General features: G+C 37.9%; 1 protein-coding gene across 2 annotated transcripts in view; it reads right to left on the reverse strand.

Annotated features, from left to right (window-relative positions):
• The window catches only part of atrn (attractin), a 166,074-nt gene that overhangs the window by 88,679 nt on the left and 57,520 nt on the right, over positions 1 to 19,875 (reverse strand). For both annotated transcript variants that reach the window (XM_059353996.1, XM_059353997.1), the window contains exons 16-23: positions 17,314 to 17,533; positions 14,564 to 14,749; positions 11,502 to 11,747; positions 9,293 to 9,430; positions 7,484 to 7,577; positions 6,340 to 6,392; positions 4,734 to 4,828; positions 1,189 to 1,267 (exon numbers count right to left, since the gene is read on the reverse strand). In XM_059353996.1, coding sequence (XP_059209979.1) covers positions 1,189 to 1,267; positions 4,734 to 4,828; positions 6,340 to 6,392; positions 7,484 to 7,577; positions 9,293 to 9,430; positions 11,502 to 11,747; positions 14,564 to 14,749; positions 17,314 to 17,533 — 1,111 coding nt within the window. The remainder of the gene's footprint in view (positions 1 to 1,188; positions 1,268 to 4,733; positions 4,829 to 6,339; positions 6,393 to 7,483; positions 7,578 to 9,292; positions 9,431 to 11,501; positions 11,748 to 14,563; positions 14,750 to 17,313; positions 17,534 to 19,875) is intronic.

Consider the following 19,875-nt stretch of genomic DNA (forward strand, 5'->3'; position numbering starts at 1 on the left):
CATTAAAACAGACTTTAAATGGGTACACTTTATATACTGTATTTAAACATGAACCCTCTGAACCTCAAGCATTTCAGGGTGTTTTTTTTTTTTCATGCCCCCCTTATATATTACTCACTGTGGCCTCATCTTTAACTGGATTATATAAGTCCTGCACCTCTATGGAAACAGCACAATCATGGCTGTACAGAGGGAGAACTAAAAATTTGTTTTTTGCAAAACACAGTTATAATGCCATAAACGATACAAAATGAGAAGATTTTTTTTTGTTTCTTTGCCAATTTATTAAAAAAAATTGGAATGAAATGGAAACTGAATATAAAACATTTTTCCAGGTGGCAGACAATTACTATGAATATTGGAGAAAAAAATTTAGTTTTAATTTTAATTTATGTTTTATATATACTGAACCATTCTAATTTGTACTACCTCTCTTGTCCTCTCCTCTCTGATCTGTGTAAAAAGCCTGCAGTTCAGTCGAAGTTCTGCTGAATTTTTGTCACGTGATTGCTGATCTTGGCCGGATTTAATGATTTGGGTTTGGGTACATTATTCTTTTTCATTGAATAGCAATTTTAAGCTTAGATATGCTAATTTGTCATGATTTGTTCCAAGAAATTTGAAATCCATCAATAAGTTCTGTTTTTTTACAGTCTACAGATAAGTGGTTTAATTTAGGTCTTTTTTTATTTTATTAAATCACACTTTCTAAACTTGTCGGGGTTCAGAGGGTTAACAACACCTCTTATTGGTTGCCCAGCAGTTAAATTACATGAGAAGTTTCTGAGTTTAACCTACTCTACATTTAGCACATCACAGAACCTGATCCAACTGTTTCTTGCCATAATAAATTGGCAGAAGCCTCTGAAGACACCTGGACTCGCCATCTGAGGACAGGGGATGTGTGAGAGCTGCCACCTGCTGTCCCCTTATGTTACACTGAATTAAGTTTGAAATGTTCAGATGTGAAAAAGAGCCCAAGGTGACATCTTCAAACAGCTTCTTTTTGTCTGTCCAACGGTCAATAACTAAAGATCTTCAAATTACAGTAATACAAACCAAAGAAAAATCAGCAAATCCTTACATTTGAGAAGTTAAATCTAAAGTCTGGCATTATTCAACTATAAAAATTGGTTGCTATCAACTTGCTGTTGTCATCAGTACTTCTTTGGTGTTGTTGAGACCTACCGGTGAAGCTCGTGGCCCAGGTTATGTTCAGGTTGAAGTTCTTTGAGGCATTTATGAACATGTCGAGATCCCGGTTTGGCTGAGGAGGGAGAGAGGACACAGAAAGCATGAAGTCATCATTATCAACAACAGTGGTGTCATTATGCTGCATCATACACATTTGAGAAGAGGAACAATCACAACAAAGAGGAAGCATGTACAACATTTGTAGCAGGTCAAAAGGCCTCTCTGCTTCACTGTAACTGCGGAGCACAGATTTAAATCACCCCCTACACACACACACACACACACACACACACACACACACACACACACACACACACACACACACACGCACACACACACGCACACACACACGCACACACACCCACACACTCACACACTCACACACTCACTCACACAGCTGTACAAACAGTATACTTTAGTGCAGACTCGAGCAAATATGCTCAGCTAATGGAAGCTGCATTAGCGAAACAAATATTTGAACAAGAGTCAATGATGAAAATGATATTCATTAAAATACAGTAAGTGCAGTTTTACAGTGTCGTCAGCTTTGATAACCTCAAGTAGCTGTAAATTGAGTTTGCTTACTGATTGAAAGGACGTGTTTGTTAATAATTAGAGCTCATTTGATGTGGGATTATTACAACCAATTTTAGAGGATAAAAATTCTGATTACAAATATGGTGGATGATACAGTGACTTTTTTAGAAGGAATTTAAATAGACTTTGTCTATGTGAAATTTGCACTGATATGACTCTGCAAAGGTACTCAGAAGGCCGTTTTCCTTAAACAAATAACTTTAAATAATATTTAACATTATTATACATTATACCTTTTACCTACAATGTATAACGTTGTCAACCAATTCTAGAAATAAAACCTGAGAAAATAAATAAGATAAATAGCTGAATAAACATCAGCACTTTATGTTCAGTGTCAGTCGATTGCTGACTAAATATTTAAATAAATAATATATAAAACTAAAACAAAAACCAAATTTTTAAAATCACCTCAAGAATTGTTTTCTGCATTTTTATTCAATAAAAATAAAAACATTTTCATATCGGCACATATTTGACATATACACCCATACTGAAATCTGCAATAGATCAATATCAGGTAATACATTTGGCTGTATAAATATATTTTTTTTAGCTTTTTTTGTGAAGTTTAATGATTAAAGCTCTGTTATAAACATTAAAAATAATATCTTAATTTATTATTAAAAATGGGGTTAGGAGACACTCCCACTCTAATGTACTAGATACACCTTATTTGTACCCAAACCACGTAGTTTCACTCTACAAAAATGTCGTAACGTGAAGGATCTCACATTGGTTACACAGTTGAGAACCACTGCACTGGAGGAGAAGCTGGGAGCATGGTAATGTTAATTTACTCTCATTGCCAGAGGGGAAAGACAAAAGTTTTACACTCCAGCTTTAAAGATATACAATGTAAATATTGTTAATTTGCCAAATTCTGAAGCATCTTTTGGCTCACTGAATAACTTTTAAACCTACATCAGCATTTAGAAGGCCTCCAGTCACCAGAGGTAAGTCACATTTCTACTGGATTTACATAAAATCAGCACATGAAAATAATGTAATTCCCTGCGACTTTTAAGCATATGTGCATGTGCACACCTCTGGCTGACAAAGGGATCACAGTTCTGCATTGGTTACCATTTGGTAAACACTTCGTCGGGGGAAAAATACCATCTGGAAGATTTAATCACATCCTTGTGTTTCAGTTTCGGCTCCAGATGCTGCAGCCAGGTAAACAGGACTGGACAAGCTTTCAATTGCTGGAAAACATCTGTGTGTTGAGTGTAGTTCACACAACAACATTATACTTCACACTGATGTCATGAAAGTCTGCGTGAAGCCAGAAGTATTTTTCTCTAATTGTGTTTATTTCTGCTATCACTGTATGTCGTATCATTTATAATTTATGCAAATGTTTATATACCATGACTTTCTTGCTTGGGCTCTATTGTAAATTGTTGTTCTGTTGTAGCTTGATACATTGTAATATTTTTATGTAGTTATACCTTTTGATGTACTCAGGTTTCCCTTGAAAATGAGGTTTCAATGGGACTTTCCTAACTTGATAAAGATTTTATTATGATAAAATGCCGCTAAGTAGCTTGTGTTACACTGTTTATATTAGTTAGCTGTGTTGTCACAGAGCCAACAGAAAGTACTCCCATCATAACAGTTTGTGAAATTAAAATCTCTCTCATTGCTTTTGAAGATTACTCAAGCACTGAGAATGCCACGGTTAGTTTTCTTTAATGTGGAGCTTATTGTATATGTAAATTCTGCATTTCTGTGCATTTGTGTCGGATGCTTGTGTCTGCCCAATTAAAATCAAGGAACTCCAGATTTGTTTTGTTTTTTTACTCTTCTCAGATAAAATAAAGGATTATGTGTTCCTTCATGGGTGTGGAAAATTCTTCTTAAACTGAATAAACCATTAAAAATCCATTTGGATTAGCTGAAAAGTGCATCGTCACCAGGTGTTAAATTGGGATTCGCTATGTGGCGGGGGCTCTGTGGTTTCTGGGCTGCCACGGGGGCACGTATGCAACCAGACTACAAAGTGAAGATTGATAGATTCTGACCTATTTTTCCCCCTACCTTACCATCCACCTATCACTCTCTGCCATCTGTGCTGTCAGACTGACTGACAAGTGCACTGAGGTCGCTTCCTCTTGTGTTTCCTTTGTATGGCGGGCGGCAACCAGCGTTAAAGTGCATTACCGCCACTGAGGCTGAGGTTACTAATCCCATAGGTAGATTTCAAGCAAACCCATTGACAGAAATAAAGGGAAACCCTGTTTAAGTTCTGATGTTTGCAAGTTCTCTAACTTCTTTTGGAGTATGTTCTCTACAAATACAAAGAAAATGTGTTTTATTTAACCTTTTTTAACCTCTCATTATTTACCAACTTTCTCATTATTACTATTATCAGGGTTCGAACAGCTTTTTCCAGAGTGAAATTCGAGCACTTTCCAGGTGACGGAAATGAAACATTTGTGGACTCTTGCAGCCTTTATTATCATATCCAAATTGTTACTATGAATGCAAAATATAAAAGTTTACAGAATTATTTTATACCCACAGCAAACAGTGAGTAAAGACACTTTCTCATTTATGGTCAGCCGAGACAAGAAAAAATGTCGACGGGATTGTTTCATCTAAAACTGACATTTTTTTGTTGTTGAAAATAAAGTATTTTTCATTGAGTATCTGTATCTGAATTTAAGCACATTTCTAACCTTGAATATGGTTAAAATGAAGCATTTTCCACGTTTGATTGTTAAACACTTTGTACGAACCCAGAATAATGTAAAGTTTTCTTTTAAGATACATCTGTAGAAGTGACCTTGGGAGAAACTTAGTTGTTTGACAATAAAAAAGGTGAGGAAAAAAAAACTAATTTCCATCATCGTGATCTGCTGCTGACTTTACAATCTTTAATCCTAATAAAAGTGACAGCTGCTGCGGCGGTGGGGCGTTCACTGTCAGAGACTTACCTCCTCAGGTGTGGCCACGAAGTTGATGGCGGTGTAGTAGCGGTCGTCCTCCTGCGACAGGCTGAAGGTGAACTGGTAGTCGATGAGGAGCGTGTCTGTTTGAAGTGATCGAGGTGGTGTGGGTGTGGGAGAATGCGGTGGGGATTACAAAAGAAGAAGAAGAAGAAGAGCTTGATTAGTTTAGTTTGAAAGTCACACAAGAACATGTTTTCGCACAGCGCTCGGAGCAGAAAATTACCCAGAATCCGATTTTCCTTTCAAAATTCTATTGACTTTCTTGGAGCTTTTGTGTGTCTGTGATGAAGGCCATTGAAGAGGTCAGGTTATATGGCTGTGTGCAAACCTGCATTACACTACAGCTGAACATCGCCGTCACTGAACCATTATAATGTATGAAAGGTCAGTGAGTTTACAAACAGAAGGTCAAACATGAACCAAATACACATTTTAAAGTTATCTTTTTTAAACACTTCTTATGATTTGGAAACTTAAAATCCCTTTTTCTTCCATCGACCTGCAAAGAAAAACTAATTTCCTTTCACACGTTGGCCACAACGGCCACTGTAGTCCAACACTTAGTGATCCCGTCTCATGCCGTTTCAAATCGATGTTGGGGAAAACGCTGCCACCGAGACACATTTTAACCAACTTATTATTATTGATGCATTTATGTGAGCAGTGTTTAAATTTTCTCAAGACAGGGTTCATTTTAACTACTTAATATACTGTTATGAAGTCTAATTAAAAAAATGTTGCATAACTATAAACTGATCATGATTTATGTTAAATCCTGATCTGAAAAGTAACTACAGCTGTCAGCTAAACGTAGTGGAGTAAAAAGTCCAATATTTGCCTCAAAGTGTAGTGGAGTAGTATAAAGTTACATAAAATGGAAATACACAAGTAAAGTACAAGTGCATTAATATTGTACAGTATAAGGGCGGGTTATTAAATCACGCTGTTGGGCTCAGTGATCAGCCATCTACCATTATTTATAGCTCTTTCTGTATTCTTCGAAAACATTATTAAATGACAAAAATAATGAGGAATAAGTGTTTGAACCGTGGAGGACAAAGTTAGTTCAGTTCCGTGGTTTCTACATCATCACATTCTACACAGTACTTAATCATCGTTGACAAGAATAATAATGACAGGAGACTAATCTGCAGTGTGGACCAGTGTACTGCAGTCTCCGGCAAAATGACTGTCATCGCAGCAGGGAACAGAGAGAGACGGTCCTTCAAAAGCACCGCTGCATTCGCCGGCAATTCACTTTCATCTACGTCTCACTTTCGATTCTTTCCACCTGCGACTTGTTTAATAAAAAAAAAAAGAAGCTGGTTCTCCTCTGGCTATTATTTCTTTAAACATCAAACTACTTGAGACCCACTTTGATTTAAGAGCCATGTAACTGTCTTGGCACTGACCTGAAGAGTGAGGCCTCACTGTGGTTTCTTAAAGTGACCACACACAAACACACACACACACACACACACACACACACACACACACACACACACACACACACACACACACACACACACACACACACACACACACACACACACACACACACACTGAAGCTGGTAATTGGAATTCAACTTACAGTAGCATGTTCCTTTGAGGGGGTTGCCTTGGTAACGATTCTCGACTTCACACCTGAAAGAGAGAAGTGGACGATACATGAAGGGAAATGAGGCAAAACATGGGGGAAAGAGAGCAAACGGGGGAGGAAAGGAAGAGGGAAGAGGAAGAATAGGTGAATTAGGAAAATTTAATTGCTGATAAAAAAAAAAGTGGGAAGAAATCCACACAAAATCGCACACGGAACCGAGATAACGCACAGACGTCAACCTTCAGTCGGCTGCAGTGACACCACAATGAAAAGAAAACAGATAAAGTAGAATGAAAGAAGGCCCAGTGAAGCTGACAGACATCACCAACCAAACTTCTCTTAGAAATTCACAGAGACAAAAAAATGGCTCATTTTCATACTGATGACCACTCATTTGCAAAACTTTATCTTAAGTTTTTAATGGGTTTTGAGAAGCCCTATGGTAATGAAGGCCAGGGTTAAGCTTACTGCTGCTAGCTCTAATGAACAGCTGCTACTACAGTATGCCAAAAAAAAAGAGTCAAAGGACACTATGTGTTGTCTTCAAACATATTTGCATATTTGCTTGCAGGTTTTTGTAAATTTATGTTTCTAAACAAAATCCTTGAATTTTAAGTGCTTCAATATTTTTGCACATTAAAAAAGAAAAAAACTTCTTGACTTTTGAAGCCATGCAAATTAAGATTTATATCAGTGATGTTCACACAGTAGAGAAGTTTTAGCAGCTTCGAGCTAAAGTAAAGTTCCAGAGTTCATATAAAAAGGTCCCCGCTAGAGATGGGAGGTTCTTTTTACTGACTCGTTTTTGTATGAGTCACTCACTAAAGTCAGTTTTCAGGTCATTCAAATCACCACGTCAGTCACCCAGAGCTTGGTGAATCCCAAACCACCTACACCTGCACCAGAGACTTCCATCTTCGGGTTAACTGACTCCTGAGTCAGTAAACAGAGTTTCACGTTTGGAAACGGTTCACATATGACATGAACATCAACAGTTCCTGTTGAGCTTAGGGTGTCACAAATGTGAAATAAAAAATATTTTTCCACCTGAGAATTGAACTGTAGGTGTCGGTAAGATATCTCAGTTCAAATATGTTCCTGGGCAGGACAGAGAATCTGAGAATGTTGAACTCACAGGTGGCAGCGATCTCCTTTGATGCCTTTGGTGGTGCAGAAGCACTTGCCGTTGTTCGGGTTGCACATGCTGGCGTGACCGTTACACTTGCAGGCTGAACAAAACACATGAAACATCAAACTTAACACCACATCGGTAAGACAATACCATTCTATTATGATTACAAATAACAAAAAAATACAATATATTAAATAATCTGCTCAAGGGTGATAGATTGACTCTTATGTAATATAAATGTGAGCTCCTTTTCCTTTGGACAATGTCTCAAAGTATAAATTGTTCAAAAAGTAATAATTCACCCTAAAAAATGCTCATTTTGTCAGTTTTCTTGAGGAAAACTTTGTTCTTTCGCACATGCCTCCATTGTGAACTGAGAGTTAATCCTTGATGAATCAAAGTAAATCAAAGCTGAGTTTGAAACATTCGTTTACAAACGGTCACACAACTCATGCAATATAATCTAGGTCTCATTTATCCAGTCTTGTGGTCAATATTTCCCAAACGTGCATTTTTGCTAACACCTTGTGTTTGTGAAGTAGTGAGCGTACGACCGGACAAACAAGACTTGGATCATACCGCACAAGTTGTGTGAGAGTTTGTTAATGGATGTAACATTTTCTGCATTATAAATTGTGTTAAAAGAGTTTTTACACCGACACGATAGGCCTTTGATAGGCCAATAACGGCCAATATTATCCGCCGGGCTCTAGTTCAAACACCTAAAGTTTTCATGTAACAAATATGTTTGTGTGACGAAGTTCTGAAACTTTCCTGAATGTTCATGAGTGTGTGTAATAGAGAGCAGCTGTCTCATTCTCCAAGGAAAGGACAGGAAGGAAATAAAGAATCATGCTCTGATCCAAAAGTTTAGCTCCAGAGCCAATTCTGTGCATAGAGGTGAAGTTAAATCTCCCACATGGGCTCTGGCTCCCCCACAGCCAGAGGTGACTTTCCACATCCCAAGAGACAGTTTCTGAGTCTGTCAACAGATGCCAAATGTCTATTAGGTTGGGTGATTTTGAGGACCAGTTTTAGAACACCTGTATAAATGTTAATGTTTGCAATAAATCAGTTTATCATTTTTAAACATCTCCGAGCCTCCTGGTATAAACAGCTGCAAATGATGTAGAAATCTGTGCAACAATGGGGGACAGCTGGTGGAACAACAAGCCATTATGCTTATTTATATGCATGCGTGTTATTCTGATTATTCCTGCATCGTGTCCTTTTTGAAGTACTGATTGTGCACTTTCTTTTTGGTTTACGCTCATAATGCCTCTTGAGTCAAACTGATATAAAGAATGACATGATTAGTCTTGAAGTAAAACATGCCTTCAGTGTCCCTGGCAGGTGTGTCGCTGCGAGCGGAAGGCAGAAATAAGACGCATAAACAATGAATGCATAATACTGACAAGATGGAGCTATGCAGAGAGGCTGGTTTATGGCTGTCACTGATGGAGAACAGAGTAAATTTATATTCCAAGGGGACACCTGGAATTAGAGCGCCCCAAAAAAAGAAAAAATATCCAAAAACATACATCGCAGCTGTAATACATATCGGTAAGCTAAATTAAGCTGCTGCAGGAATGAACGATTGATTTGTTGTCTGATTGACTGACTGTCAGCATTAGCTGCAGAGCGGAGTAAATCTTTAATATCCCACGGGACCGCTTTACTGTGCAGCCAGGAATCAGGAAAATGGCAGACATAAAACTAAACTGTAAAATACTGACAAGCTAAATGAAGCCGTGCGCACAAAGACTGACTGGCTGATTTAGTGCCGCGCCGAAACGGCCCGCGGATACTCACGCTGGCAGCTGCCCCCGTTGGTCGGATCTCCGTAGAAGCCGGAGATGCAGCTCTCGCAGTGTCGGCCGGTTGTCAGGTCCTCGCACTTCTCGCACACGCTCTCGTTGACACACTGGCTGTGACCGTTACACTGACAGGCTGCCAGAGAGTAAACAAAGCACATACAGCATGAAACATCACAAGTCCAAAATAAAGTTTTTTAATAAACAGCCCCGGGCCCAAACACGAATGAATTTGTATGTTAATTTGCAAGTACAGAAAGTAATTTGCAGTCTGGGGATCTGTATGAGTTGTGAACTGTCCACTGGTGCTGCATGTGAGGTCTTCATGTGACAAATACTGTTACTTTGATATCCTCTATGCCCGCCAGGTTCATTTGTCGAGATTTACTACAGAGATCTTTTAAGTCACAATAGAAACTGCCAATTATTTCTGTTCATTTTACATCATAATGAATGAGTAAAACAAGTGAGTGGGCACACGTTTCCCAATTTTTTGGTTGTTAGACAAGAAAGTGGTTTTATTTCTGGGGCACTTTAATGATTTTACACATAATGATCGGTTTACTCATGATGAGGAGCTGAGAAAATGGTTATGTAATGTTCCCTCTGGCTCTGACAGGAGCCTTTTAATGTAAAAAAATAAAAACCAACCCTGATGAGTTATCGGAGCCTGGACTAATATTAAATTGTTCCACAAAAAAAAGGCTGCATTACAGATGTGTGGACATTGTTTTTCATATGATAAGGTCAGGGAGTTCTTCTCTCCATGAGAGACATGATACTTACTTACTGGAGTCTTTTTTTATCTATAAAGCCCTTACTGGAAAATCACCATATTACCTTTTAGAATTGCTTCGTAACTCAGATGGGTTTTATCAGACACGCTCTGCTGACTTTCACAACTTCTGTCTGAACTTTTTACTGAAATTTTACAGCTGGAGCTAAAATACAGCACCTGCTTAAAATAAAGTCACTTACACCTTTCGGACATTTTAGAAATTTGATCTTCAGCCTTCCAACCTCTACTTGTACTTTATTTAAATAGCTTTTTTTTTTATTTTTACATTTACATTATTTTAATTTAGATATGCCCGGTGGATCTGTAATCTCAGGTTTATTAGTAGTCATCCTGGGCCCGCTTTGTAACGTATCCAGATTTCAACAGCGCTTTTTTACATAACTATATGTCATTTTACATCTGAAGTTTCCAAATGTATCTATCAAATTGTTTTCTCTAATCGGAAAGTTTTAATGGCTTTTTGTTATCTTATAATAGTATTGCCTGTTCGCTTTTTTTGTTTCTGGCTCAATGTCATTGTAAATGACATGAATGATCATTTACATTTAGTTGAATGAATGTTGGAAAAAGATGGGCACTGACTGAGGTTTAAAGGAAGACACTACTGAGTAGTATTATGGGAACTGAAGGATCCACTGTTTTCAGAGTCTGATCGGTACTAAAAGTCATGATATCTCGGCTTCTGCGGCTTTGATTTTGACTTGTGATTTTTTATATTTTTCTTTCCATCTGTCTCTTGTTAGTTACCCATCTTTATCAAAGTGCAATCTCAAATAGCTGGAGTACCCCATTGAAAAAAGACATATTTTAGGGCTTAAAAATTACACAATTAATTGCACAATTTGCTGTGATTAATAACAATTAATAGTTTTTTTTTGTCTTTTTACCAGAGCCTGTAATAAAGGGTATTTGTCTGTAATGGCGAGACCACCACAGAATGATGTAAAACAATTTCACTCATATCTTGAGGTGAGAGGGACCCCTTTGAAAATGGCCATGCTGGGTTTTCATCACCAAAAAACTATAATGTCGGAGCGTTAACTAGTCCCTTTCCTGACCAAATATCATGATGGGGTTGGCACCAATGGATTCCTTTGCTTTTCTAGATTTCATATGATACTATTATCTTCACTGGATCTTTAAAACTTTTATTTTTCCATGAGTGCGTTAAATATTTCAAATTCATCACAAAAATTAACATGTTAACTTTGACAGCAAAAATACTAGCTTAATAGATTTAGAAAAGTTAGAAGTATCAGAGGAATGTTATGTTATCACCTCTGCATTCTTCAGGATGTGTTTAAAAATGGTGAGTTGTCCCTTTAAGTGTGACTACAATTGCAGAGATAGCATTATAGAATGTATCAATAGATAATTAAACAAAACTTAAGAGCTAGTTCTTCTGTACCTGGGCAGTGGATGAAGGACCAGTTGTATTTGGCCTCGTTGGGGCACATGCTGGCGTTGAGGGCCGGCTGGGGGCTGGCGGGCAGGCCAGGGAGGGTGGACGGGGCCGGGACCGAGGTCTGGAAGGGCCCGCGATACGAGCCCTCGATGCACTGACCTTTGCCCGTGTTGCTGGGGTCGGTGCACCACCCGCAGCCCGGCTGATCCAGACACTGGCCACAAGTCCTGTAGCCGGAGCAGTTCTCCGCTGCAGCAGAACACACAACACAGATCCATTTATAAAAATGCAGGATATATATAAATATATATTACTGAAGACGTATTTGCTTACCAGTGTGAGCTTGTGCACAATGAGATTCTCTTGTAAAAGTTTCATTTAATCAAATAGTGTCCTCAGAGTGGTGGGTAAGAGTTTGTTAGTAAATAAGGTCCAGCTTTTCCAAAAGTTGAAATTAATAACACCCTCTACACTTCTTCAAGGCTCAACAGTTAATTTAGCTCATTCCTGAGCCACTTGTTCTCTCCACCTGCTCTCCATAGATATTTGCCTATATTTTAATTCTTAACTCTCAGCCCCTGAGGGTTTTCTCTGCCTATGGCTGTAAGCAACAATTTGTGCTTAATTGACCTGCCAGGTTAAATAAATGAAAATTGTTCTCTGCTGCGCCGTACACAAAACAAAGTGCACACCAGAGACTAAGTTATCAAACTATTAAACCAGATTATTAATCCCCATCTCATCTACTGGAGGGGCCAGCTTAATGTGCTCGGCTGAATGAAGGTTAAAAAAACAAACATTTAAAGATGTTCTGCTCCAGAGAGTCACGGTTATTTAAAAATGCTGCTTTTAGGCTCTTTTTTTTAAAGCCTGATGAAGATTGCTACATATGCTCAAGTGGTCGAGTACATTAACTGTAACTGGAGTGTTACGTGAGCTGACTTCAGATGTGTGTTTTCACTTTGGCCCAGAGTCTTTCCTCCGTCCATACATTGCAGCTCATGAATCCTGCCTGGCTATGCATGTTGTCCCTGCAACTTAATCAGAGCATGCATTTACATGTGTCAGAGTGTTTTTCTGCAGCAGCAACAGTAATTTCTTTGCAATAAATAGGAGTAAAACTGGGTAACTGGCATGGGAGATGCATGGAGAGAACTGTGCACACTTAAAAGTTAACATTCAATGGAAAATCAATAGGTTTTGAGTCGGGAGATGTCGATGCCAAGGCTGCAAAAAAAACACTGCAGAAAGGTTTTGACTCTGAGGTATGATGGATCAATGAGTCAAGTCAACTGATGCAAAGAAATTATAGATTACAACACAGCAGAGAAGAGAAGAGGCTAAAAGCTTGTTTTACTGCTCCCTCATTTCCACGCTGGGTTCTTGTAATTTGGTTTTAATTGTAGTGAAAATAAAAGCATTTTAACCAAAGTTAATAGTCATGCATCGTTGGAAACATTGCATTTTCACTTTTACATATTGAGCTTACCTGCTTTCTCTCTAGTTTGCCTAAAATAACTGATAAATTACATATTTCTTTCCAAGAAACTTTCTGGAAGAAACATTTCAACAGTTCTCTAATCGTAAATTCCTCTTTCGTAACAAACCCATTGCATCATTTATGAAAGGAAACCTTTACCACCAAAGTAAATGTACTGAATGTCAAAAATATTAATGACAGAAGGACACTGGCCATCATTTATCAAACAAGCGTAGAAACAAGCGCAGATCTGATCGTATATTTCGTGTTACGACAGGATCCACATGTGATTTATCAAACGATCGTATCTCTCCAATCACATCGGCTGTTGATAAATGTGGCGGCTCAAAACAAGCGTCATTAAATACCACGCCCTAATATAAACCCGATTCAGAAGGCTCACCTCCAGAGTTTACGACACCAAAGGACGCAATACGGCCGTAAGAGGATTCCCCCCCTCCATAAAGTCGCTTTATCAGCAAAGTGCACCGTTACCAATAACAACAGGAGCGAAATAGACACATTACAGAAATACGCAGCGACGGAGGTTTATGAAATTAAAGTACTTATAGTTATAAACTTACACAAGTTCAGTGAATATTTTACATTTGGAGCACAGACTTAAACATTTTCACAGCATTTGCAGTTGCAGCCAGGAGGTAAACAAAGTTTTAAAGTAAGTTTTAATTAAAAAAGAAGAGGAATTTATCAGAGGCAGAAAGTGAAACGCTGACATCCAACAGCTGCAACACAACAAACTGGTTTTGTTTGGCAGCACAAAAAGTGAAAAGGAAGGAAATCAGTGCTGCTGTCTGCATTCAACTCCCAGTGAGTTTGGAGTATTTCATTTATACATCGTGATATATAAAGTTTAATAGCCTATATAATATGCAAATATTGTTATTATTATGATGGAGAGATATTATTCACTTCTTTACATTTAGTAAGAACTCTGTCCCAGTCAGAGGAGCGTGTGGCAGCGCTGATTGGAAATGTTTCTATCCAGAACCACCGGTAGTAAAGGAGAGGCTGACGCTCTGGTGTCCAGCAGGATAACGGTAGCCGAAACATTTAATAGCAGAAAACAACATTTAATAGCCTCGTCTAGTATTCTGTTTAAAGAATTTCACTTCTTTTCACTTCTCCTTTTTACTTCTTTTGACTTCACTTCTGTGTTTTCATAAATGATTTAAGCCATTTTAATCTCATTCTACACACCTAAAAACTGTTATGAAAGAAATTGAAAAGACATAAAATGCTATATAATGTGTTGCAATTATAAAGGTTAAAAAGCATTATGAATATGTTTGAGCAACTATAACTACACTTATAATGCATCATAATCTGCTTGTAGAATAATGTTTATAATGCATTATAGACATGCACTTCATAGAAAGTGATACCAAATATATTTATTTTTTCCATTACATGTAATGATGGAATAAGTAGAAACGAATATCAGTCTCATTTAAAATATGTCTGTTTTGCCAAAATTAAAAAAAAACAAGAATCACAATGATTGTCAAAGTACACCTGTAAATTAATATATGAGAAGGAGAAAAATTAAGAAATGATGAAGTCTTACGTGGACACGTGTTCATGGTGTACCACTCCATACACTGTCCAAAAGGGAAGGAGGCAACGTAGGCGTTGGAGTCGACGCATTGCTTCATGTTGCTGCACCACATGCACTCGGAGCTGCTGCTAGTGCATTCGCTGCACGTGGTCCTCATGGCACACGGTGTCCGGCACTGCTTGGCACTGTGGTTAGCTGCGGAAAACATTTTTTTTTTTAAAGTTATTCTCAAGCCCTTTGGAGTATGAATCAGACAGTCTACAGTATGAATGCATAGATTTCGTGAATGCATGTCTCAGTGGGACTGAAACTCCCTCTGGTAGCGTTCCATTTGCTCAACTCTACCGGACCATGATAAACAGGGTGTTACTGTAGCCAGGGGGCAGAAAAATATGTTTGGCAATCTGGATAACAGACGCAAAAATAGCTTACAAGGTTGATCTTCAAATACTTTTTTGGGAAAGGTCAAACAGTCAGAATTGTGATGCAATCCATCTGAATTTGTTATTGCAACTTTTATAATGAAGCTCAGATCTATTTACAAATGTATCTCAGGCTCTGTCTGCCCTCCAGTATAGTTCTGCTATTTTACATGGTGAAACCATCGTCCACTGCTTATCGCTGTGCAGCACAGAGTTTGAAAGCAGCTGGTAGCAGTTACATCAGCAGTTAAAGGGGTACTACAGCAATTTAGCAATACACTTCCATAAAGTTGAGTACCTCGTAAAAGACGCATTAAAAATGGTCAAAAATGATGCAGCAGAAGCAAAGATATTCAGAGTCTCCAGCATAAGTTACGTTGCAAAAACGGTGGATGCTACATTTCAGATAGTTCAACTCAATCTTTCATAAGAAGTTAAGTCATCAAGTATGGTCATGTCTTTCAAACTTGATGTTCCTTGTTAACTAGTAGGTAGTTAGTTTACTTTAAAATGAGTGGCCCACCCCTTTAACTTAAAGGGACAGTTTGGGATTTAGGACTAGGTTAGATTTACTAGGTTACTCCACAGAACTACTAGTAGTTATATCACTAAACGCTGTCTTGTATTCACTGGCTTTTATGACCTAAATAGTGAAATTGTAGTAGTAGTTTTGTGACCCTGCCAGCTCAAAAAGTAAACTAGTATTTCATACAACTTTATGTAATTGTGAAATTCCAAACTACCCCTTTAGAATATATAATAAGAAAGGTTTCTGTATTAAAATGTTTAAAAATGACTAGACCTATGTTATATTTATATTTATTTATATACCTATGTCACTTATCATTACACTACTCACTATAGGTTTTATATAATCTTGATCTGTTTTTATATTTTTCATTTTTCATTCAAACTATTATTTTTTTCCCCCTGTAATTTATATTCACACCTTTTTCTTCCGTTTTTGCTGCTGTGAAAAGTGAATTTCCCCGTTGTCGGATCAATAAAGTATAATCTAATCTAATATATCTAGCTGAGTTGTTTGCTTACATTATCCCAAATTGTTTCCAACAATTTTCAAACTCAGAGAAATCTGTCCATCAATGCCATCATATCCCCTTTGCATACATCAGTGTTGTGGTTGTCGGAAGCAGTCATAAATGGTCTTTTTATCCATTTTTAAAGATACACATTTTAGTCATTTTTTAACTCCAAATTTTAACCAGATGAAGTGCTTTAGTCATCAGACGTCTGGATCGTAAGTTATCAGAGAAACAAACTGAGTAAAACAGTAGCAGCAGCTCGGCTCCAGCCCTTGGGCCAACATTCCAAACAGCATGGGAGAAAGACTGATTTTAAAAGTGAAACTGCTTTATTCAGTGTTTTAGCAGTTTTAATCACACGGTCTGTTTGTTTTGGCGAGGAGGAGACCTCAGTGGAAAATTCAGCTCCTGATAAAAACCTTCTGAACGTTGAGCATGGAAGGAATCCTAACCGGGAGAAACTGACAAACTGCAATGACGCCATTGATCCGTTTTCTATTATTGTTTTGATAAAGAGACCCTTAGTGGCAGATAATTACATGAAACTAAACTTACAAACAAAATTTTTTATCTACCGTGACCAATGCTGGGGCAGAGTGCACCATATCAGGCTGATAAAAGGCTGATCAGACAGACCAGGAGTGTCAGGAACAAAAATAAGCATCAGACATGATGATTTGAAAACAACAACTTGTGTATATTGAATATCTCAGAAGGGCGAGACAGAAAGACAAACATGTCAGATTTTTTTTAGCTATCTCTCAGCTAGTTTGACAGCATCTTAGACATGCACCTTGATGTCGAGGATGTTGACACTTTTGCTTTTTCGATGTCTCAGCTTTCGGCCCCATTACCTTTGCATGTTATGAAAGGCCGCAAGCTATAATTTCTCAGAGCTCAAAGTGGTCTGACATTTCTCTCGACCAACTTGTGGCAAGAATTTAAGATTGACTAATTCAACAGCAACAAAATGCATAAATCTAGTTTGATCCTGGCATTAGATGTCTGTAATTTAAATGCTTTGATGAGGAGAAGCAAAGAACATTATTAAAATATTAAAAGTTTGGTCCCTGACATGTAGTGTAGTGCACACGTTTGGTGGTTGTGAATTCTGGTGAGTTTATAATCTAATAGCTGTAACATTTGCTGATAACTACATGCTGAACATTAATTGTTTCAGGCTTATTTATGTTTCGTTTAGATAAAATGTCTTAATGTGTTCTGGCATACTTTCCCCCAGGATAAAACAAAACTTTCCCCTTTAATTTTTATCTACCAAGTACTGTGAACCCACCTGGCCGTTCACACAGGCTGCCGTTAACTGGGTTGATGCAGGTTTGTGCTTTCAGTCCGCTGGACGCCGGCTCAGCCAGGTAGCCACAGAACCCGGCATCACTCGGTTCGCCGGGCAGCCACTGCAGGGTGGTGTTGGTGAAGGGCGACATGTCCTCCCAGCACCAGTAAGACACGTTGATTTTCCTGAGACCCACCCAGGGCGTCACTGTGGCCTTGTACTGCAAATACATAACAGAATGGCAGTCAAACGAAGAACTTACACATTGATCTCTTTAAAATGAATTCCTCTTCAAACTTTAACAATTTCAGTCAAATTTCTACTATTGCCTCATTCTTCTTCTACTCTTCATGTCGAGCTTTCTTTTAAAGATTCAACCTCTTCACCTTCTGAACCCTAAAACCCACTGGCAGGTTTGAAAAGCATGTTTTCTTACAAAAAAATATGCTTCAAAGACAGAAACTGTAAAAGCAAGCCATATTGTGGGATTTTTTTACTTTCCAACAGTCCCTGAAGGGATCAAGTGAGATAAACTCTTTCGTCATACAAAGTACCCAAATTAAAGCTTAAAATTAAGATATTTCAGTTAAAAAAAATATCTTTATTCTACATGTCTCGTTTAAAATTAGGCCAAAAATAAACAATTTACCCTAACTCGATCGTGTAAATAACATTTAATCATGTGCTGCTCTGCCTAATTGAGAAGCTATGAATAACTCGTGCTTAGAGCAACAGTCGTGACAAAAATTTTGCGAAACTTGGACTTAACTGCAGGCTGTTTGCACACAGCAGAGGAGGAGAAGTGGAGGTTGCAAAATGTAAATAGTTTAATATGTATATTATGCAGAGCCACAATTTCCCAGTATTGGTAACGCTTATATGTGTATGTAAAAATAGTGCAACTAAAATAATTTATCAAACAAATTCAACTTTTTATGATTTATGGCATTATAACTGTGTTTTGCTGGACAAAAGATGTTTTGAAGATTAAGCACCTCCGTTGTTTTGTCATCTTTTCACTTTAAAGCCTCAAAAAAATTTGAGAGACGTCTTAAGTGCCAGTTACTCCTTAGCTGAAGACTAATGTGACTATGTGACTTTGATTTTGATTAAAATCACTGTCAAAAACTGACATGTCATGTTGTTTTATTGTCAGGAATCACAATGTGCCCTGGTTGTAAGCAACTCAAACAGAGAGAATTATGTCAGCAATATTTCATCTGTACTGAGCGGCAATAAAAGCAGCTTGACTTCACTCCACTTGGGAGGCTGTTATCCATCCCATCACTGATCAATGGCCATGCTGTTGCAGTAGTAGTAAACAAAGAGAGCTCGATCGCTCACAGACGTGGGTCGAATTACTGTTCCATCGGGATTTAATTGCATTTTTGTGGATTGATTGTCTAAAAATAGTTGGAACTGCTAAAAGTGTCAACATAACATGGCATGTGTCTGACTCTGTGTGTCCGAAAAGCATTGTATTGTTAAACCGAACCATTTGAAGAAGAAAAGAAAAATATTATTCCAGAGAAATTAGGTTTTATTTCTTCTCTACCTTCAAGCACAAAGATTACCTGGAACTGAGCAACAGAATTGAATTCAGACCAACAAGGGAAATCTACACAATTTCATTAGTATGGATGGAAAACACTCTTCACTTCCAGGCCTGCTTTTTGTTTTAAACTCAAATGCTTTTGTCTTATTTAGCTTGAACATTACATATGCCATGTGGTGGCTCTAGGGAACTTTGACAGATCCTATTTGCAGCTGTGAATGACAACATGTTTCATTGAAGTGCAGCTCGGGTCGTTAGAAATGTAGTCAAAGTGCTTTTGACACGAGGAGGATTACGTAATACTCTCCAGTCAGCTCAAGTGTAGGCACATAAGAAAATATTTAGACAGATGTGTACAAGTGTGATTAGTCCAAAAACATTTCTACTCATCAGCTTGAGACTTCTTTGTACAGCGCCTATTAATTCAGGAAATGGGATCGTATGAACCCCATAACAGCACAGGAAATGTGTCCCATTATGAAGAGGCCTTTTATTTCCATTATCAATCATTATGATGCTTATTTTCTTCATTTAACAATTCCTAGATTCATTGTTTCGTTCACAAAAAGGTCTGAAAATTGTGAAATAAAGATCATTTTCTGAGAGGAATGCAAACAATTACGTCACTGAAGAAGCAGGTACAATAGTTGGCATGTTTGCATTAAAAAACTTCCAGGTGAGTTTTAATTTCTCCATGTAATTTAAACACAAGGTACATATATTGTGCGTTAGCCTACACAGTTTATTTCTCGGAATATTTTCTCGGAATATTGCCCTTCCCCCAGTTCCTTCTTTTTTTTTTTTTTTTTTTTTAAGATTATTTTTTTGGGCATTTTTATGCTTTATTGAAAGTGACAGAGTGAAAGGGGGTGACAGAGGGGAAGACACGCGGCAAAGGGAGCAAGGCCTCAGCCTACATGGCAAGCGATCTACCAGTGTGAGCCACCGGGACGCCCCTTTTTCTTTTTTTAATACCTAAATGGCCCTTATATTCTTTCGTATAGCCA

This window comes from Centropristis striata, chromosome 16 (assembly GCF_030273125.1).
Source record: "Centropristis striata isolate RG_2023a ecotype Rhode Island chromosome 16, C.striata_1.0, whole genome shotgun sequence".
Lineage (NCBI taxonomy): Eukaryota > Metazoa > Chordata > Actinopteri > Perciformes > Serranidae > Centropristis > Centropristis striata.